The following is a 23835-nucleotide window of genomic DNA, read 5'->3' as shown; positions in this document are numbered from 1 at the left end:
TCTTGAGCTATGAAAATAAATAAATGCCTGGCACAGTATACACAGTATAGCAGTGACTCTGAGAATATTTATGGATCTGACCCTTTCTCCCACATCACTCCCTACCATTTTATTTACAAGATGATGTACTTAATATTAATAGGTGATATTAGCTCATTTACTTCAGCATGGGAAAGGTTTTTCAAGGGAATGGGCAAGCCTTATATTTCTATGAAAGTCAGGGATTGATTACAAGGAACAGAAACAAGATACCCATTGAAAAGGCAAGAAAAACACATATTGAAAAGATCTAGGAGAATTTCATGGAAACCAAATGTGGACAAATACAGCTAGGCCTTATAAAAACTGGATTCAGCATAGGCTTAGATGTTTGAGATACTTTTGACAATAAAAGTAAAAGGGATTTCTTACACATATATTCTCCCAACATGTGTATGTATATGTTTGGCCATACCACAACAGTTGCTCCAGGTAACTGCATAAGAATGCCGGAATGGTGTACCTTGTCTCCTCAAAACATAGATGAAACATTTCAGGCCCTCCTTCTTGCATCAGCTACTGCTAGAATGTCTGCTCCTAGCACCCCACCTCCTTCCTGCTTTTTCCTGACTTCAGGTCAGAGAAAGCTGACTGCTGAGTTTTTTTTTTTTTAAATAAAGGAATGTATTGAATTACATAAATAAAAGGTAGGATTAGATTTGGCTCAGGAATTGGCTGACTCTATCTATACACTCAAATGATAGCATCTGGTCACAGCTTCATTCTCTTGACTCCACTTTCCTCTGGGTTTAAGCTTTATTCATGTAAATGGTGGTGCCCAGGAGTTCCAGTCTAACTTCACATTTTAGGCTAGCAACTCCATCAGAAAGATAGCTTTCTTTTCTTTCTTTTTTTTTTTTTTTAATATATTTAGTTGTTGATGGACATTTATTTATTTATTTATTTATTTGTATGTGGTGCTGAGAATCGAACCCAGTGCCCTGTGCATGCTAGGCAAGCACGCCACCATTGAGCCACAACCCCAGCCCAGCTTTATTTTCTTAACATTGCCAGAAATCTCCCAAGGAATGAAACTCCTTGAAACAATTTGGGTCATTTGGCCATTGATAATATATCCCTTTGCCAGAATAGTTGTGATGTACCAATTAGCCAGTTCTGGGTGTTGTTCCCAGTCCTGAAGCTAGGAGCAGACAGGGCACCCTAATCTAGGAACCATAGCTGGGAAAGGAGTTAGTTCCCAAAATTGAAGTAGGGTACAACTGGTGGAATAAAGGGAAGTAGATCTTGGATTTTTCAAAGGTATTGCTCTCTAAGGATCCCTTCCCCACCTTCCCAGCACCAATAGCATCCTCACCCTCTTGTATGGCTGCTGGAAATATAACAAAGCTGCCCCAAAACAAGGGAAGGAAGGACAATGGTTTAGTAGAATCTGATCAAGGAGGAAAAAAAATTGCCTACCCCCACTGGTACTGGGGATTAAATCCAGGGCTTTGTGCATACTAGGCAGCTGCTCTACCACTGAGCTACAACTGTCACCTTTTAAGTTTTTATTTTGAGACAGGGTCTTCATAAGTTGCCCAGGTTGGCCTTGAATTTGTGATCCTCCTGCCTCAATCTCCCAATTCAGTGGAATTACAGGTGTGTACTACCACACCCAGATAAAAAGAGCACTCTTACAGAACCTAAGAAAGAATATAAAAGTATAAAAGTTACCTATGATATGTCAAATACACTTCTTCACAGAACACAGTGAATTTTGGAATAACACCTAAGGTCAAATTGTGTCATCACTTTATGGTCTGTATCAAGTTTTTCCTGTTTTTTGTTTCGGAGCTTCAGCCTTATCTCTTGAAAAGCTATTAACACCCAGGGCTTCTTTTCTCTCTTTAAAAGCAGATGAATCACACATTATTGGTGTTTTCAAGGGATTTTACTTTTTCTTACTAATTGGTGTGAAGTCATGACAGACAGATGGAGATCCAGGATTCAATTGATTGCATAACATTCAACTTCCTTTATTATTACTAACTGGTTTGCAGAAGAGCCAGAAATAGAACACAACTATTTAGACTAATAGTTCATGCATTATTCAACAAATATTTATATTGGGCCTCCTAATTACTCAGATCCAGGGAAAAGATATGGAGTCCTGCCTTATAAGAGTTTACAATCTTTATAAATCCACTTTTCTTTTATCCCAGTTCCAATTTCTTCATGATCTTAAAATGGGGATAGAGCTGACCTTGTCATCCAGACTCAAGTAGACCTCATGGTCAAGCCTTTTTCTTTTCTTACTTTCTTCTTCTTTTTTTTTTTAACATTTTTTTTTCAAAATTTATCTTTTCCTTTCATTCTTCTTTTATCACTGACTCCAAAGTATTAGCAGACAATTCCTTAGTAGCAAATTTTTATAAAATATTCCATAGTTTCTAATGTATTTTCTTGGCATAATCACAGTTGAGTTTCTATTATTCGCAAATAAGTAATTCTCAGCATGCAGTATATCCTCAGTTCTTGGTATTGGTGGCAGGTATTTAAAGAATATTTGTTGAATTAAAGCTACAAATTTTTCTGAGTTAAAGTTATCTAAGTAACATGCCTGTAATGCCAGCAGCTCTGGAGACTGAGGCAGGAGGATCTCTAGTTCAAAGCCAACTTCAGCAAAAGTGAGGTGCTAAGCAACTCAGGGAGATCCTGTCTCTAAATAAAAAGTACAAAATAGGGCTGGGAATGTGGCTCAGGGTTCGAGTGCTCCTCAGTTCAATCCTTGGTATATAAAAAAAATCATACTCTTTAGCTTTGCTACACATCATTATTATTTTTGTTAATGTTAATATTTTAAAATACATTATTATTCCTCAATATGCAATGTTTGATTTTCTCTTTGACCAAAGAGTTTGGTAAACAGATGTTTTTTAAAAAAATTAAGTAGTTGGGAATATTTGCACATGGGTTGGTTTTATTTTGTTTATTTCTAAATTTAAAGTCTGCAGGTCATAAATTGTGGATATATTACTTCTGTGTTTTGGAATTTTTCTTATTTCTTCTTGGAATTTTTTTTTAGATATATTCATATATTTAGTCAGATTCTAGTCAGGGGTTGGTAGGGAGACTGCTTTGGATAACTTTCTGTATAGCTGTTCAAATTATTATATGCCTGCCTTTTTGGCACAATAACTGAACTCTGGATGGAAACCTTATTCCCTGTTTTAACTCTTTAGAGGGGCTATCTCTCTGTTGTCCTATATACTATAGCTCCTTCAAATATACAATGAGATATGTACAGCAGTAGTACGTACCTATTATCGTGCATTGCTATTAGGATTAAATAAGTTAAAACAGTGTTAAATAAAATCTAGTGTGCTGACCATGACAAGCCTTTGAATAACAACTCCAGATATGTTATTATTGTTTTTTCCTGTAACTTGCAGTTTTATTTTAGTAGCATTCCACTTTGATAGAGATAGGATCATTTTCAATTACTCTAACTTCACTCTAACCAAGACAAACAGGGTGAGAGATGAAGAAGAAGAAACAAAAGCCTTCCGAATATCAGAGAGGAAAGAAAAGAAATCATGGGTGTGTGTGTGTGTGTGTGTGTGTGTGTGTGTGTGTAACTGAGATGTAATCACAGGGGGTATAACCTTATGCAAGACCTCCTTCAAAGAAAAAAAAAAAAGAGTTAATTTTGTTTCAAACATTTTTACAGGATTCTCTGAGAGAATACACAAGAGTTTGTGAGTAATGTTCCCAAAGCTGAATCCTAATAATGAGAGACACTAATTTTCTACTTTACTGAAATGTTTATGAGGACTTCTTCCTCTCCACTATTAAACCCTCAGGGTAAGTTTGGGTGTTTCATTTCTGGAGACTACTGTTATACACAGGTGTTTGACAAAGAACTCTGAAGCACAATATAAATTTTGTGGGGTTTAAGAGCCTCAGTTTTAGAGTCCAGCAGACTTTGACCAAATTTCAATTCAGTCACTCAATAATTAAGTAAACTGCCTTAACATCCATGACTGGGTGTTTTCATATCTAAAATACATCTACTTTAAGAGGCTGTTAAGTGGATTCAATGAAATGCAAAATATGTAAAATTTAATTCAAAACACTGGGAGACCCTCATTGTTATACAAAATACATGTATGAAGATGTGAAAAAAAAAAAAAAGAATAGCATTACCCTAGATTAGGTAGAGAGAAATGATGGGAGGGGAGGGAAGGGGATGGGGAGATAGGAAGGATAGTAGAATGAAACAAACATTATTATTACTGTGTGTATATAGGTGACTGCATGACCAGTATACTGCAACGTGTATACTCAGAAAAATGAGAAATTATATCCCATCTGATTCAAATGTATGATATGTCAAGATCATTGTACTGTCATGTGTAACTAAGTAAAACAAATTTAAAAAATTTAAAAAAAAATACACTTTCCCTTAACTATCTCAAGTTATCCAAACAAGGAGCACAATAACTGACTCAAAATAACTAGCAAGTCAATGGAGCTTTAAAACACACAAAGAACTTTTCCATTACTATCTCACAAGCAATCATAAAACAAATTATTATTCTTTTTGTATATAAATAATGAAGATAAAGTTGACCAGAATTGCAATTTTAGCAGATTAAGTGCCTTCACACTGGAAAACATGCTTCTACACTCAAGTAGATGAAAATCTTTGTGAGGTTGCTAAATTCAACCATCACCCTCTCCTCTTTAGTTTCAAAAGTTGTCCTTTGAACTCTCTAATCTGAAGACAAGAAGACCGTTTCACTAGTGATCAAGTCACTGTGCCTGTGACTATTTAATGCTTTACTTCCCAGCGCTTTCAACTCCAACACTTAAGTCAGGATAGGCAGGAGGCTGGAGGGCGAGTCATCCTTGCTTTTGCACACCTTGGGCTTGGGCACATCCAGGACTTTTGGTCCTGTAGGGAGGTGTAAGGCAGCCCTCTGATCCTAGGATTTTCACAACAGAGAAGAATTTGGACCAGGTTTATCCCTCGCGCTCATTGTTCTCTCGGCCTTGCGATCGTTATCGCTCCCAACAGATCAACTGCCTTGCCAAATTCTTTCGCAATTAATTGGCTTCCGTAGGCGGTGACCCATCTAAGCCCACAGTCAACCCCAGACACTCTAGGAACTCGGAAAAGGCTCGGGCCAGCCCAGACCCACGCGAAATCATTCCATTTCCCGGTGACCAATCAGCGCTCCACACGCTGCCGCGCCAGCCAATCCTAGCAAGTACACACCGTTCCTACCAAGAAGTCCCACTAGTCCCCCGAGCACCTAAATCCGAGCAAGGGTGGAGTTGGCGGGGAGCGTCCCGCCTTGCCCTGAAGCGCTCGATCCTTCCAATTGGCTGCGACTGGCAGGGAGTGGATTCCCATTGGCTGCTGCCTGCCGCGCCTCGCCTGGGAAACTGAAAGGGTCTGAACTCCTCTGTGTTGCTGGAGGCAGCGAGTCCGGCGTTTACCTGCAGCACCGGAGCTGCATCCTAGAACCTCTGGTGTTGGCGGGGAGAGGTAAGGATCCCCGGCGGGCGTGGAGCGGGCGCGGGGAGAAAGGTGACTGGAGCATCCGGGGCGTCCTGCCGAGTGCGGAGCTGTTCTAGAGGTGGGGTGAGGGAGGCCGCGGTGGAGATCGGGGATGGCGGACCCTGCTGTCCCGGGGGATGTGGCCCTCACAGGGGAGAGGGAAAACAGGACCGTGGAGAGGAAGGGGAGACCGCCCGCCAGTTTAAGGATTTTTGACGCCAGCTAGGTCTCAGTTTCTTCATCTGTTAAATGGGGGAGGGGCGGCAGCGATCAGGCTTGTCAGGCTGTGGTGAAGGTTTTTCTGAAGGCATGCTCTGAGAAGGACACAGCGCTTCCTGGTTCTTGGTGGATGCACCGTTGGCGCAGGGTCCGTCCCCTCCCACCAAGCTCAAGGAGATGATTTCCCCGGTGCTTCCTGTTTTCCAGGTCCGATGCTGTAGGTATCAACTCATATAATTCCTCAAAAAATAACTGCTCCTATTTTTATTTTCTTAAATTTGCACTCGAGAAAGATTACCCGAGATTTTGGGGTATGGGAGCCAGGACAAAATTTGACAAAATCATTGCGGAGTAAGGGTTTTCATGTTCAATCTCTTACAGCTGGTGATCAGTTTGCATCATTTTTTTCAAGAATTCAGACACCCTGTGTTGGAATTTGGACTCCTTCACTTATTTAGCTGTACGATCTTAGACAAGTGACTTAACCTCCCTGTTGCTGTTTTCCCATTCTGTAAAATAGGAGTAATGTCAAGATGAACCCTTATTGTTGTTTATGAGGATTAAATGAAATACAGTGTAAAACAACCAGAAAAATTGAACAGTAAGTGATCAGTAAATGTTAGCAATTACTATTTTAAATAAAGGATTAGAACATTAAGGATTTACACTAACCTGGACTCAAAAATTAAAGCTGTTATAGCATGAGAATTTAAATGGCAAGTGTTGTAAAAGCTAATAAATTAAGGTGAGCACTTGAAACAAAGGATCATAGTCACGCTGCAAAAGTACGCTTTCAGGTTGCATTCCCTTATTTAGTGAGTTCCTGCAAAGACCAGTTTTAAAAGTGAGAAACTACAGGACTCAGTTTGAAAAGCCAAATTACCAGATCAAGATTGATTGGAAAGGAAGCATATGCTGAAACTTATATGTTAGAAAATATAACTCAGGTCATAAGGCCTTAGTTTTCCCTTAGTTTGCACAACTCATTGGGGACAGTCTATGGTATGTTAAATTGAATTTATTCACATTCATAAAAACCATGTTAATTAAGTAATGGAAGGTTAAGTAATTCTGATTCTTGAGCTTCTTTAACAAGTGTATTCTAACCTAGTCATACTGTGTAAGTACAAATGGATCTTTATGGCATTTACTTTTTATTTGAGGGAAAAGTGTTTTATTGTTTTATATTTAGAAGGAAACCTATGACCATTTTACTGTAAGATATATATATATATATATATATATATATATATATATATATATATATATAGGATAATAACTGGAGTTGGATTGGTTAAGACTGGATGGCCTCAAGAACCTTTTTAACTTGAGAAGGTTGCTGACTCTATGATGGCATCTTCTGTTATCACTAATGGTCATTCAAAAACATGGATATAGAAAACATAAACATAAACAGAAAGGTTAATTTAAGGACAGGATATGGAGATGGAAGTTAGTCAACACTTGCCAAGAGTATATAATCTTATAAAGAGATTATAAGATTCTAATAAGGTTAAGTGTTGCCTATTCTGTTTGACATGTGTTACAGTTGGAGAATTTCCTGATATAAAGTCAGGAAATGGAATAAAAGATTGAAATAATAAGAGGGAATCCAAAGTGCTTTATTGTATCGGGAGAGAACCAAAGCGTTGGTAACCCCAGTGCCATTCACTCTCTTTGGTGTTCAACATTTTGAGAGATGCTCAGTCATGTCTGTTCACACAGAGATAGAAATTTAGGCAGTTACCTTTGTTTTGTTTTAAACTTATTCGTGATGAAAATAAATCCATGCAAGAATTAACCACCTGCTTAAATACTTTGCACTAAAAAGAAAGCTTCCTGATTTTATAGTTACTTTTTTCTCTTCCTACCTCCCATTTCACCAGCCTTTTAAGAAACTATAAGAAGTTTTTAATGCTTTAATTGTTATTATTGCTGTTAATGTTTATTTAAAGGGTGGAATTAGTCAACATTAAGAGCAAATATACTAGATTCTTGGTAAATACTTAGTGTAGACCTCTGAGAATTGTTATCTTTTCATTTTGGTCATGAGAATTTGTTATTCAGAAGCTCGATAATGATCGGTGTAAATGGGCACACATTAGATATCGTGAGGTCTTTCATACATGAGATTACCAGCTCATTCTCTGTATATTTTCCCTTTTAAAATTCACTGGATTCCTAACTGAATGCTAGATATAGGAGTATAACAAGCTACATTTCCTGCCCCCAAATGTTTTACAATTAAATGGGAAAAGATAGTATATAATTATAATACAGAGTTTCTGTAAGGAAGTTGGGGAATAATTACTAAGACAAGCACCTTAAAGTTTCAGATTCTGTGTGTGTGTGTGTGTGTGTGTGTGTGTGTGTGAGAGAGAGAGAGAGAGAGAGAGAGAGAGAGAGAGAGATGCTGGGGATTGAACCCAGGGTCTATGTGCATGCAAGGCAAGCACTCTACCAACTGAGCTATATATCCTGCTCCCAGATTCTCATTTTTCTTGTTAGCTTTTATTGCTTGCTTTTTCTGTGCTGGATCTGCACAGATATATTTGCTTATGATAATTTCTATATCACCTCTGATTTCTATCAAGGAGTTTTGAAAAAATACTCTTATCTTCCAACCACAGGAACATGGCAGTGACCTTTGGGTTTAAAGAATGTTGTTTAATCATAATGATCACAGTAATAGATGAATATCTTTTGTAAGTTCTAAGTGCTCTAAGAACTTGTGCTTGTTTGACATAGCCCTCAATAGAGTCATTGTATAGTCAAGTTGGCAGCCACTTGAGTGGAGATTAGATATATTCGTGACTGGTAGACAATTAAAATGAGCTCATCTACTTTCTATGTATGGTAGGATATGTACATATTATACATTTTACATCACTTAAATGGATCTTAAATTCTATATTCTTAAATTTTCTACACGTACTTTCTCATATTTCTATGTAATTTTTAAATTTACCAGTTTTAATGCTTTGTACGCTTTACTTTGCGCTACTTAAATATTGACTACAACTTTGATTTATTCCTGTCTGTCACCTTTGGTTTTTAGATGAGTGGTTCTCAACCCTGGCTAGGTGACAGAATCATCAGTGAAACTTTTTAAAGACCTAGATTTCTGTGTCCTAGCCCAGAATAGATCCACTGAATCAGACTATTTGGCAGTGAGCCCTGAAATCTAATATGTAAAACCAGCAACAACTACTACAGAATATATAACAAAGGTGGATCTGATGGTCGTAGCATCTGTAGTTGAAAATTGCAGCCTTATTCCCTAGAGGTTTGAGGCTTGAGATTTTTATTTAGATTTTTTCATGTTGTTCATCCATCTTAGTAATTTCATGATTCTGTAATGAGTAGCTTTTCTCCAAACTTTCTGTCCTTCAGTCTTTTACTGGAATGGGAAGAACAGAGATAAAATAGGGTAAAATAGAAATAATACTAAGAAATCAAGCTCTGGCACCAAAAGAAGACAAAGTAATATCAAATCTTGTTTTGAAGGAAAAGTAGTGTGCCACATAGTATGTAGGTGTATAGGAGGTAGTGATAAGACAGACAAGGATCCCTCTTGCATGAGTTGGGTATAAAGTGGTAAAAGAGATGAAAAATATCCCTATAAATAAACAAATTCATTTAAGATAATGATAGGCACTATGAAGAAAATCAAATATATAATAGTAACTTGCAAAAGGCTATATTAAGGACAGGAGGTTTAAACTTAAGTTGTTGTTAATAGGTTAAGATTTAGGATCTAGCAGTCTAGGCAGAGAAATAACAGGTATAGAGACCCAAAGCTCGTGATAAGCTTGTCCAGTTTGAAGGACACAAAGAAAATCCCAGGGTATGGTGATGTGAATAGGAATCTATTACTATTAAGGATGATTTCAAGCTTTTTGACTTGAGAACCTGAGCTCAATTACCATTTTAATAGTAAATTATTAACATGAGGAATACTGATACTAATTTAGATGCTCCTTAGGATTGAAAGTCCAAGTAGGCTCCAGATCTCTAACTTGCCAGAGAGATGAGGATTAAAGGTAAGTATTTGGGTGTAAGCAGCACATATATAAGAGAGACAATGCCCCCTTTTGGCTCCCTCCATTTCCCCTTTTATTTTTTTAGATGGGCAGTTTTAATAACTGTCAGAAAAGTGTGATTTTCATTCCTGGCTATGGGTTATTCACCTTAAGAGCTTTTTCAAAAAACCCATGCCCTGGTTCTATTCTCAGAGATTCTGATTAGCTTATCTGTGGTGGGGGCCAGGTATAGATATCTTTTATAGCTCTTCAAGGAGAATCTATTGTGAAGCCAGATTTATGACTTCCTGGCATCAAACTACAGGATTTGCTAATGCTCATCTTGGTCTCTGTGACAGAGAGAAAAATATGGAAGGCCTGCCTGATGTTGCTTCTTTTTCAAGTCGACTCAAAAACACTCTTATCCAGTACCATAATATTGAAGATGACAATTGGCGAGTTGCAAAAAAAACGGTAAATTAATCCAGTTACTTCTTATGTTTGGGGTATATCCAATGAATCGGTTGATGACTTTCAAAATGATATGAAAAATACAAATAAAAGATCATATTTGGAATGGAAGTGCAAGACAGATAATTATTTAAATAGGGTTTGTGGATCATTTTACAAAGAAAGAAACATCAGTAGTAATCTTACCCTGCTTTTATTTTAGATATTAAACATGAGAGCAGGGTCATGGCAACCAGAACCTTAAGAATAGCTTTCTGAATCAACATAGGGTATTATTATTAGTAATTTGAGGGAGTATAGTAATTGATAGTTTGAAATAGTTTCAGATATGGGAACAAGACTTCAAAGGTGGTCAGTTAGTATTCATCTTTACCAGTAACTTGCCCAAAATGTGACATGGCTAAGTGCACTCAGAACCAAGCCTGGAAGTCAAGACTCTTATAGACCTGGTTATTCTGTGCTTTAGTTGTTCTGATGTTCAAAATTACTTGGGAATTGATTGGGGGAAAATGTAGTAATTAATTCAAAATAACACAATCATAATAAATGTGAGTTGTTTAATTTTTAAAAAGTTGTGAACAATTTAGAATAAAATATTTAATGTTCTTAATGTCATAGTATCAGTAATAAGTACATAGTAAATAGATAAGATAGAAATAAGGCAAATAAAAATGGCCACTAGAATAGGCCCATCACTGAGTCTTCTTGTGTTTGAGTATTATTAAGCCACTAAAAATATTTTTGAAGGTCTGTAATTTTAAGTACAGTGTGATACAGAAGAAATTCAAATATGGATCATTTTGTGATGTAGATAACTTTTATGCATTTCTAAAAATGTACTTAATAGTTTTTTTTAATGTAAAGTCAGGTGTTTTTGACTTATAAAATTTCATTCCAGCGTTCCACCTATGTGATTTATGTAATTATCACAGTAATGTTTTTTATCTTTCTAGAAAGATGTAACAGTTTGGAGAAAACCTTCAGAAGAATTTAATGGGTATCTGTAAGTAAATTTTGTAGTTTTGTGTAACTCTTAAGATATTACTAAACTTCTATGTATACACTGTCACTAAATGATTATTGCTAACAAAATTTGGCTTTTGCTTTAAAAAATGTAAACTTTCTGGAAAGTAAATTGGTTCCTTATGATTGAGAACTTCAAAAATGTCTTATCCTGGGCTGGGGATGTGGCTCAAGCGGTAGCGCGCTCGCCTGGCATGCGTGCGGCCCGGGTTCGATCCTCAGCACCACATACCAACAAAGATGTTGTGTCCGCCGAGAACTAAAAAATAAATATTAAAAATTCTCTCTCTCTCTCTCTCTCTCTCTCTCTCTCTCTCTCTCTCTCTCTCCTCTCTCACTCTCTCTTTAAAAAAAAAAATGTCTTATCCTTTGTGGACTGAGTTGGTGGTGAGGAGGTCATAAATAATATCAGATGGCTGATAAAATCTTAATTTCTTAGGCTAGGGTACATGACTCAGTGCTATAACATGCTGTATTCTAAGAATTTATCCTGAAGAAAGCGTCAGCAAGATAATAGTGATATAAATAGTTGCTATTTTATCATGACATTATTTAGATTTTTAAAAATGAAACAACCTGAAAAACCAATGGTAGGAGTGGTTAAATTATGAAACCTCTGTGATAAAATATCATTTGGCCTTTAAAATTGTGTTTTTAAATATTATTTAATAGCATAAGAAAGTGCTTATAATACAAAGAGAATAAAGCAGAATACTAAATGGTAGGTAGCATAATTATGAGTATTTTAAATATGTTTTTATTATTAAAATGTTTTCTTGTGACCAGATGTTCACTTCTAGATAGCAGCATTATGAAGATTATTTCTCCTTTTTGGTCTTTGCATATAGATGAATTATGCCTATTGTTAAGAAAAATATATTGTTTTTCACATCCAGTGGAGACAGCTGCTTTGTGTAATCAAAGTAGAATGTTCACATCCTTAGGATTCACAACCCTTTAATAAAAATGAAATTGCTGACTCCACTGAGTATATTCAGAATATGCTAAAGTATAATATCATAACTAATGTTTCCAGAAAGTCGAATTGTACAATATTTATAACAAGGACCAGAAAAGTATAGTTTGAGCATTATAAACAAGTATGCAAAAGTTGGAAAGTATAAAAAGTGCCAAGGGAACACTATGCTTGGAAATTTGGAAAGACCTCATGGAGGAGCTAATATTTGAATTGAGACTTAAAGGAATTCTTAAGGAATGAAGAACTGATTGAAATTCTAGTCAGAGGAAATTGCACCTATTACTTAAACATAGATGAGAGACCCTTTTAAAGAATATTATTTAGGAATGTGTTTGTATAGCCAGAATATAAAGCATGGGTGTGAGGAGAACTTGTGTCCAGAAAGGCTTTGGATTCTAAAGTAAGGAAAGCAGTGTCACTTGCTCTCTGCACACTCCTCTATTTGTTCCTTAGGTGCTCAAAGGATTTTGAAATAATGCTGTGAACATGAAGAGTTCTAAGAAGAGGTTTTACCTGGGATCCATGGCTAGAAGTTCCTCTCATATTGTATACAAAATTTCCTAACAATATATATTTTCCTAGGAAAAGTTATGACTTTTTTCAGATTCTTAAAAGAATATATGATCAGAAGAGGTAGAAACTGATAAAGTTTGAGTAGACACAGACTACCCAAACTAAGGCATGCAAGTTGAAAAGAGCAAGTGACTGTGAAAGAGATTTAATGATGGTAGTGGTGGGCCTAGTGGTGATGGTGATGATAACTAACGTGTTGAGAGCAAGATAATGTACTAAGTACTTTATATGTAGGAAACCATTTTAATAAAATCAAAGTGATTGATTCATTCTAGCTGTGGAATAGATTTTAAAGAAAAAGGAGAGTCAGAGTTGAATTCCAGATTTCTAATTTGTGTGACTAGATAATTTTGTGTTTATTTCCCATCCCCGTTACCCCAAGTTAGAGAATATAAGAGGGAGGAGAAAATTTAGAATGAGGGAGAATTAAGTTTAGCTTGAGACATTTATAAAATGATTAAACAGCTTCAGATGCTTAAAAATAAGTTACTGATAGAGTTGAAACCAAACTATCCCATATTTCATCTCCCAAAGGTAGCTACTCTCCTGAAGCTGTGTGTATAATTCCTGTTTCAAACCTTGACCACACATTCATATGTCCATAAAAAAATAAAAACATATTATCTGATATGTTCTTTATATTATTTGTTTACAAATTTGTCTGTTGATAGATTTTTAGGTTATTGTTGATTCTGGGTTCATGTTTCCTTACACAAGCGATTTTCTCTGGGTCTTAGTGATGAACACCATACAACTTTACTAGACATTGCCAAATTGCTCCTTAAAGTAGCAGTTTTAAGAGTTCTCACCTTCCTCCTTTCAACAGTGTCACATTTTTAATCTGCTAATCTGAGGGGTATAAATGAGTATATACTTGATTACTAGTGAAGTTGGCCATTTTTTGTATATTTATTGATATTTCAAGCCAATCTTAATATACCTTTTGCCCATCTTTTGTTTGGATTGTCTTTTTCTCACTGGATTATAGGAATCATTCCTGTGTCCTCTATAATAATTGTGTGTCTTTTTATATGTGTTGCAGGTATCTTCTCAAAGTGTATGAGTAGTTTAAAAATTATTTTTTTATGTGTGGTGTGCACATTTAAAATTGTAACTGATCTTTTGTATTATTTGTACTTTTGTGAATCTTGTATATTCAAGAAATCCCCCTGTATTCTGAAGTCACAAAGATCATCTTGTATATTTTTTCTCTAAGCTTTACATTTTACACAGAAGTATTTAATCTATCTAGAATTAATCATTTTGTATGGTGTGAAGTGTGAATCCTAATTTATTTTCTTCATAAAAATTTTTGTTGAATCTAAATATTGCTTATGGAAGAGTACCTTTTCTCCCAATGATGTGTACTGTTACCTTTGAAGTGTGTCAAGTTCCCTGTATTCATGAGTCACTTTTTCAGTGTTCACTGGCCTATTTTTCTGTACCTTTTCATTAAAAAGCTTGTAAAAATTAGGGTAAAAATATGCACAGACTGATATGTTTAATGATAACTGAGGAAAGAGTAATATACAAATTAAATGGAAGTATTATAGTGTTCTGTGGACTAGTTTTGACTATATTATAACATGAAAGGACTAATGAGATTTGAGGACAAATGGTACTTTTAATAAAATAATTGGTAGAACTTAATTTACCAGAAAAGTCCTAGGTATTTACTCCTTTCTAAAAAACCTGCATTAATTTTTACTTCTACTTTCAGTGTTAGTTCTGAACTGTGAGGGCATCTTGAAATTTTTCATACTAATTATATTTAACTTTATTTTTCTATCTCCAGCTATAAAGCTCAAGGTGTTATAGATGACATTGTCAATAGTGTAATAGACCATATACGCCCAGGGCCCTGTCGCTTGGATTGGGACCGTTTAATGACTTCATTGGATATTTTGGAGCACTTTGAAGAGGTATCTGTTCAGAATCATTACTTTCAGATTGTGTGTGTGTGTGTGTGTGTGTGTGTGTGTGTGTGTGTGTGAAAGAGAGAGAGAAAAGGGGAGAGAGAAAGTGTGTACTAGCATGTACATGCATGGGAGCATGAGCATTTGTACACAATTATATTCATATTCATTTTATCCATTGTGTTAAGAATAGGCGTGTCTAATAGGATATTCTTAAAAACATTTGAGTTTCCTCATATTAATTAAGGGGTATTAGTCTAAGTTTGTTTTCTACAATAGCTCCACCCTTACTGCTTAAGAAAATCTTTTTCATGAATTTTAAAACTTTAGTTAAAGTTCAAAAATCTGAACTTCTGAAAACACCACAATTATATTTAGGTTTCTAGGCAAATGTATATTGTTTTTTCATTAATCCTAAGTCAAAATCAAAGACCAAAGTAAAAATGCTACCTTAAGCATTAGAGAACTGTGTATCCCAAACAACTTGTTCTTTTCTGCCTTTGTTAATTCATTTCTTAATATATTTATGTTTAAATTAAAAATGTAATATTGTAGTTGAAATATTTGTAAGTTTTTATCTTCAGCAGTCTAAAACAGCCTATACCCCTAATTAGGAATTTAATTTCCTCATTAATGGAATTTTTAATCTCTAAATATCTTATTTCTATCTGTATAATAGTAATGAGTTTTAGAATAGGGATCTACACCTGTTAAAGTCATTCTAAGAATTATCATGTAATAGTAAAATATTTTAAATGAATGTTAGTTTTTTATTGGAGATTACATTATGATGTATATGGGTATATTCCTGTAGTAGTAATATCTGTCTTATCTTTCTTCATTTTTAAGAATTGTTGTGTGATGCGTTATACTACTGCTGGTCAGCTTTGGAATATAATTTCCCCAAGAGAGTTTGTTGATTTCTCTTACACTGTGGGCTATAAAGACGGACTTTTATCCTGTGGTAATTATCTCAAAATTCTGTACTTTCTTTAGTTTGATTTATATATTTGAGTTTTCTGGACTGGAATTTTGTTTCTTTATGGAGATTTATTTTCAGCCCTCATAGTTAATATTAACATTTGTAATTTTTTTTTCAAATTCTAAACCTTAGAGAGTATAATAACAACATAAGAAGGTTTTTAAAAATCTTTCTCATAATTTTTTGTTCCCAGTTATCTGGTATCCTTTAGTTAACAAGTTTCAGAAATGAATTCACAATAGACTGCCTCTGAGAAAGGAATTCAGTAAATGGATTTCCTTCCAAACCTGTTTCAGATACTGTCTTCTTGGCATGTGTACACACACACATACACACACACATATATACACACACACACACACACACAAAATAGATTTGATATATGTTAGAATATTTTTCTTTGTTTGAACTGTATTGTATTTTTTTTATGATTTAAAATACTAATCTTGGAAGGCTCCTGTTTTCTAAATACATATATTTTTTAAATATATGTATTTTTTTCTAAATACGTATATTTTTTATGTGTAGTATACACTTGAATTTACAGTTATAGGTAATCATCTACTTGTTTATGCTTAACTAGTCAGTATCAAAGTTAGATATAGTAGTGCCTGTGAGAAATAGTTGTGGTACCATAGATTAGATTATTAATGCCTTAAACCTTGACTGTCACAGCCAAGATTTGAAGTTTCTAACAAGTTACCAGGATGACATGATGTCATCTGATTTGAAGGAATTAGAACATTCCCTATTACCTATCTACCCAACCCTTGTGAGAATTCTCCTTAGTAATTATCTTCTTCATTCTGTCATGGTCCCTCTTGGGGCTTTAATTTCCACCTATATTGATGAGAAGAAACATATTTAAACAAATTTTGTAGTATTTTTAAATGAGAGTTTAAACACATTCAGTCATTGCTATTCACAGTTTTATTTTAAAATTGCCTTGTAGGAATAAGTCTTGACTGGAGTGAAAAGAGACCTGAATTTGTTCGTGGATATAATCATCCCTGTGGTTGGTTTTGTGTTCCACTCAAAGACAATCCAAACCAAAGTCTTTTGACAGGCTATATTCAGACAGATCTATGTGGAATGATTCCTCAGTCTGCGGTGGATACTGCCATGGCAAGCACTTTAACCAACTTCTACAGTGATTTACGGAAAGCCTTACAAAAGGCATAATATGTTCAAACTTGCAGTACTGTGACCCCTGACTCTGCTCTTTCCCTCCTGCTGCAAGTCCTCTAAAGATCATCTATTTTTCTCTTCTGCAGAACCTGTAGAAACATTTGGGATGTTTTTTGTAGCGTAATGTTTTATTTTATTCCTAAATTAAATTTCTGTATAAAAGAGATTATTGTTATTATTACATAATATTAATAATGTAATAATTGGTAATAATAATTAATAATCATTGCATATTATTATTATTACATTTTCATTTGTCCATTGTTTGGTATGATAGTGTGTCTAGGAATGGAGAGTGTGACAGAAATGCATAAAGAAGTAAGTACAGTTCTTTGGCTTAGACTGTTCACATAAATTGAATAGTGCCTCAGTGTGAATATTTTGATTGCTTAGAAATTAGATGAAGCACAAACTTCATGTTTTCATACTATTTAAGAGCTTTATGAACATTTATAGAATTTTAATTTTTTTGAAGGTAAATGTTAGTCTTTTCCTTTTGGTGTTTTCTATTAGTTTGCCAATGTCTTGAACAAAAGAAAATAAAGCCTTTCTTTATATTTTATAAGATAGACTTCATTGTCAATTGAACTTGCACTACTTTAAGTATTAAAGAGACCAAAAATGAGAAAAGAATAGTAACTGCAGATATAATTCAAATATAATTTAGTTTTGATATCTAGTTAACATTCTTTTGTAATATCTTTATTACATTTGTGCATTTGTTTTGGGAGTCTGAGAGCATTTATGCATGAATGTGATAATGCAAAACAATTGCCAAATATGTGTTGGGTATACTACACTGATTGAGCAATAGTCTGGGTTGTGTGAAATGGCTGGTGGTATCTAGTAATCATCAACAGAGTCATCTCTAGGAAATCAGGATCAGTGAACGTACATGTTTCAATTTTAGAAGTATTACTCAACTCAAAGCACTATAAACTGTAACATAAACATGTAAACATTCACAACTCTGATATCACTTTTGTCTAAAACTATAACAAATATATTCATAGACACAGACATTTTGTATTGATTAGAATGAACTATTATAGGTCCTTTGTTTCTATGGCTGTCTTAAGTCATCATTCTTTAATGATTTTTTTTTTATTTCAAATGATTCTTTGGCTGTTGAACTATCCACCTAGTTTACTTTTAAGTTGAGAACCTGAGCCCACTCTATGTGTCTTTGTAAATCTTGTATGTATATATAGGTTTGTGTACGTGTACATGTATTGAAATCTCAATGTTCAATGTCAATTCTTAATATGCTACTATTACTATTTCTATTATTTCATTTCTTTTTCCTTTTTTTGGTGGGAGGTGGGGGGGCATAATATGGGATAAAGTGAGCCCTGGAAATAATTACATGCAGGCAGGCCGCAGAAAAGCACAAAAGTATATAGTGGTTCAGGTGCATGAAGCCTTGATCTTTGTTTAACTTTAGAAATGTATAAGCAGCTATTAGGTGATATTTTAGATTATTTTAGATCTGCTGAGCTCCAGCTGCGTACTGCTTATTAAAAAACAGCTTATTGAGATAAAGTTGCATAATCTACAGTTTATCCATGTTAAGTCTATAATTGAATAATTTAAAAAAATATATTTATAGAGTTATGCAGCTAAAACTAGATTCCAGTTTTAGAACATTTCCATCACTCCAAAAAATCCTTTTTGTCAGTTTGCAGACTCATATCTAACCTAAGTTTACTACAGTTGCCAGTATAAAGAAGATGATGAAAATGATTATAATAGGTCATTTTTGGTCTTGTTTTTAAGAGTGCAAGTGTGTGTGATTTAAACTCAGGAACCTTGTGATAATATAGTAGACATGTTATCTCTAATGTCATAATTTAATGTAGGATTGATATTAACGTATAATTGAGTATGCTGTTTGTATAAGCAGTGCCGTAGGATAGAAAAATAATCTAAGCCATGTATGTAATTTTAAAATTTTCTAGCAGCCACATTAAAAAATAAAAATAAGCAGATGAAAATAATTTTAATAATATATTTTATTTAACTCAATATATCCAAAATATTCTTATTTCAACATGTAGTCAATGTAAAAAAATTATTGAGATAGTTTATATTCTTCTGTACTAATTACTCGAAATCTAGAAGTGTGTTTTGCTGATTGGGACTAGCCATATTTTAAGTGCTGCTTAGCCACATGTCAGTGATTACTGTAATATTTATTATTCAGCATAGTTCTGTACTGTATTTATTCATTTGTTTTGCTACAAGGTGAAGTAGATAATTTCATGAAATTACTTTCTCAAGTAGAAGTCTTCTGTAGTCTCTATAGTCTTCAATACTTGCTAAATAGGATATCTGAGTTTTATAAATAAATCAATAAAATAAAATTATTGAGTGACCCCATGCTTTGGGCCTCTAGTAAGGTGCCACATTATTGGAGGCATGTGGTACAGCAAACTTCTTACTTTATGTGGTTCAGTAGTAGAGCAGTGTTTGCCCACATCTGAGGTACTGGGTTCAATTCTCAGCACCACATAAAAACAAATAAATAAAATAAAGGTATTGTGTTCATCCACAACTAAAAAAAAAAAAAAATAGTGAGCCCAAATATTTTCCTTTAAAGATAAATAACTTTTGATAAGGCAATTGTGGAAGTGAAAAAACATAATCTGCCTTTTATATGTGGTTGATTGTTTTCTGTACTTTATAGTTAGTATGTTCTAGAAACTTGTATATATAGAAAATAGTCAACATAGTACTGTTTTCAGCACATAGTGGCTATTTTTTAAGGAAATTAATTTCATACAGTAAGAAGTAATTTGTCATAAATGACACTTTTGCATGAAATACTGGTTTGTGTTGATAACTCTTAATTAGTCCTGGATGTTTAAAACAATACTCAGCAAAAATAATTACAGGAATTTGATGTTCTGTGTCAATCTATAATTTAAACTGCCAGAGTAGGAGAGATTGTAAGTTAGGAATCTCTTCATCTCAATGTTCCTTGAGATTGGATGTATTTGAAATTGATTTCCATATGTAAAATGGAGATTTTAGTTTCTTTTTCCTCCTCTGCTCCTAACTGAAGGACATTTTATCAGTACTCAGGTTGAATTAAATTAACATATGAAGCTAAAAACTCTGTAATTGAGGTTGCCTCTGAAGAAGATAGGAAAGCCCTTAATTGTATATTGAACTTTTAGCTCAGAAATTTGATGTAGATAGCAGTTTTACCTCTTTACTCAGCATACTAGCATCCTTAGTATCAGATGTTAAATCCAGTTTCTTTTTATTAAGTGGATACTGTAGCTTTCTCAACACAATATTTAAATTAACAAAGGAACTAAGGGAAATTTGGACTTTGTCAGATTTCCATTAGCACCTGTATTGTATAATTACTAGTCCATTGTATCTCCATGCCTTTCTTGTTTTCTTTTTTCTGTGCGAGAGATCAGATCAGGGCCTCATGCATGCTAGGCAAGTGCTCTACTATTGAGCCACATTGCCAGTCCTCAGTTTATCTCACTGCATTTCTGGAAATAGGGCATAATAGGATTGGAGCATAGAAGAAATATTAGATTCATTCAAAAGCACAGAAAGTTGGAATTATAATTTCTTCATTATTGTGTTGCTTCTAAGTGTTTTACATATGTAGCTGAATATTAAAATTTTATCTTTTACAATTCAAGAAAAGGTGTATTCTATATAGATATAGAGTTTATAATTATTTTATGAAGCAGTTTATAAAATAATAGCGGCATTATTAGTATGAATAAAATGCATACTTATTTTTTAATTGCTATGAAATATATTAGAATAAAAACTTGTAGACACATTTGTAATGGGTCATTGATCTTGTCTGAGTAAGTTTCTTTAACCTTAAATAATGACTAAATATTTAGTTTTATATATCTAGATTTAAAGTACATAATTTAACTTCATAAACAGTTACAAGTGAAATATATAAACCTGGAAAATAAAGTTAACAACACATAGGATAATCTCCCACTAACCTCATATATGTTAGCCACAATACTGCTGCTTCCATGGTGCTGAATCTTTGCTATACTGTATTAGCTTTCCATTACTATTATAAAATACCAGATGAAATTAATTTGAGAAAAAGTTTACTTTGCCTCACAGTTTTGGAGCTTCCAATCCAGAAGCAAGTGACCCCATGCTTTGGGCCTCTGGTAGGGTGCCACATTATTATGGAGGCATGTGGTACAGCAAACTTTTTACTTTATGAGCCCTGAAATGAAGAGAAAGAAAGAAATCAAGGTTCCCCGTCCCTTGCAAGGGCATGTTCCCAGTGACCTGTGGAACTTCCATTGCCACCTCAGACTATTACTACCCTAGGATCAAGCCTTTAACACAAGGGCCTTTTGGGGGCATTCAGCATCCAAACTATAGTAGTTAATATATACTTAGATAGAATGTATTCTGCCTTCATTGCAATAACATATGGTCAGGGTTTATCATGCATGTGTTCAAATAATATACTAAGTTGATTAGAAACTATGGATAATTTCATTTAGAATTGAAAAAAGCTGTAAATAATTATAAGGACACCCATGATTCATATTATAAAAAAGCAATTAGGGATGTGTGTAATTGGAAATATGATTATCAAGTGGCTTAAACAAATGGAAAGTTATTTTCCTCATTTAATAATAATAATAATAATAAAAACCCTGGTACTATCATCAGAATGTTTGTGTTCTCCCTGTACATTCGTATAATGAAATCCTAACCCCCAAGGTGATGGCTCTAGGAGGTGGGGCTCTGGGAGGTAACTAGGTCACCCTCATGAATGTATTTAGTACCCCTATAAAAGGCCCAAATGAGATCCTCACTCCTTCTGCCATGTGAGGACACAGTGAGAAGGCACTCTGAGGAAGTTGGCCCTTACCAGGTCCCAAATGTCAAAGCACCTTGATCTTGAAAGTCCTCCAAAAATGCCAGAGATAAATTTGTTTACCAATCACCTAGTTTATGGTATTTTGTTATAGCCCCTGGAATAGGCTAAGACATCTGGGTATAGGTAATTTGTCAATGTTTCTCAGCTCAAGGTTGTCAGACTCAGTGTTTCCACAGTCGTCTTGATCTTTCCCTTGTAATTATAAGATAACTGGCTGGTCCTGGAAATACAGGTGCAGTCAAGATGCAGGGGAAGGAAGGGCATCTCTCAGCTTCATCTATCTTATCAGAAAAGTATGACCTTTTTTCTAAAAGCCTCCAGTAGCTTTTATTCCTGCTGGTCTGGATCACACAACTATGCATAACTGTAATGGTGACTGGGAACAAGCACAAGGGCTCCTAGCTTCTGGGAGAGGCAGCTGACCATAACTGGAGAGTCAACCATACCATCACCCACTGGATCAATTTTGGGAAGTGTGTGTAAAGCTCCTGTAGATGTTGTGTAGAAAATGATGGACCCTTAATGTAGAAATGAAAAAATAGTAATTTGTTTTCTTCAAAAAACATTTTGAGCCCCTTTTAATGACAGATGCTACATGGCTATTTCTAATTGATGTAATGAGGTGATGGAATTTTCCCTTGTAGGTTGTTTGGGTTGTTTGTTGATAATTGATGTCACATGGCATCCAATGTGAATGATCTGTGTTTGTATTGTTGCCCTGTTTCTTTACTTTGGACTAAAGGGTTCATATGGAAGGCCTTCATAGTCAAGCAAGGACAGAAAATGCTGAAAAATGAACTGCAAATATATCCCAGGAGATACCGAGGGTGGGTCCATACTACTTGTGTTATAAGTTGTACGTGATTAGAGAAGTGCAGAATTCTGTGATAAAAATATGGAGGAAGCAGAGGGTTTATGTTCCAAAATAGGCTTTTATTCATTCATATTCTTTTCCAGAAGCTTTACCTTCCTACTTGTGTGTGTGTGTGTGTGTTTTTTTTTTTTTAAAGTCCAGGGCAGCTGACTTTTGATTAAAGGAAGGAAATAGTCTAGAGATTGCACAAAACCAGATTGAAGTAAAAATAAGGCAGATTTCATATATCAAAAATTGATTAATTGATGGGAGACCATTTCCCTCAGTTCCTGAAATTGAGAGGTCTTTGTTTAGAATAAAAATGTCTTCTCAACAAAACCAAGATTTTGGACCTAATGGTGGTGAATATATCAAGATGTAATTCTGAGTTTATTGTTATTGAGAAAAGAAAAATAATTGAGGCTAGATTATTATGCATCTGTCATAATTGTAGAGATTATGCAAAAATGTGTATGATGTCATGACTGGTTGATGTAAAAAGGTCTACAATATGATTACAAATTTGTAAGAAAAGTAAACTAATACTAGAGAAAAAGATGATGATTGTTTTTGGAAAACATGGTAATTTTCTACTCTTCTATATTTTCAAATTTTTATAATGAATTATCAGTTTTTATTTGAATTGCTACCATTGTTTCTAGTAAATTGACTTCCCAATACTGAGAGAATTGGATGAATAAATAGTCTGTTTCTTCTTAGTCACTGTAAACTTATGAAGCCATGTTTCTGGATATGATATCTATTTAAATAAAATGAGCCTGTTGTATTAAATAATTACTAGTGTTCCTTTTTGATAATTTTATGGTCTTACTGTAAAGAAAATAAATATTTGAACACTCAGTGTTTAAAGAAAAGAAGAAGAAGAAAAAAAAAAACTATAGCTGGGTACAGTGGTGTACAGGCTGAGCAAGAGAATTGCTAGTTTGAGGCCAGCCTCAGCAAGTTAGTAAGGTCCTAAGCAACTTACTTAGCCTTGTCTCAAAATAAAAAATAAAAGACTGGGAATGTAGCTCAGTGATCAAGTTTGTTAGCAAACTTCCTCTAAGTTCTATCCCCAGTACAAAAAAACAAAAACAACAACAACAACAAAAAAAAAACTCAAAAACACAAACATTAAACTTAATGTATGATTTTATCTGAGAGAAT

At 34.5% G+C, this 23835-nt stretch overlaps 1 protein-coding gene across 1 annotated transcript; it reads left to right on the top strand.

Moving 5' to 3' along the window:
• Positions 1-5291: 5291 nt before the first annotated feature.
• Stard4 (StAR related lipid transfer domain containing 4) lies at positions 5292-23463 on the top strand. The gene is made up of 6 exons (XM_005327226.5): positions 5292-5533; positions 10146-10260; positions 11211-11260; positions 14628-14754; positions 15598-15712; positions 16683-23463. Exons 2-6 carry the CDS (start codon positions 10156-10158, stop codon positions 16910-16912), a joined length of 627 nt encoding a protein of 208 aa, XP_005327283.1. The 5' UTR covers positions 5292-5533; positions 10146-10155; the 3' UTR covers positions 16913-23463.
• Positions 23464-23835: the final 372 nt, after the last annotated feature.

Source organism: Ictidomys tridecemlineatus, chromosome 1, assembly GCF_052094955.1.
Source record: "Ictidomys tridecemlineatus isolate mIctTri1 chromosome 1, mIctTri1.hap1, whole genome shotgun sequence".
In the NCBI taxonomy this organism is placed as follows: Eukaryota; Metazoa; Chordata; class Mammalia; order Rodentia; family Sciuridae; genus Ictidomys; species Ictidomys tridecemlineatus.
This window is presented reverse-complemented; position numbering and strand designations above follow the sequence as displayed.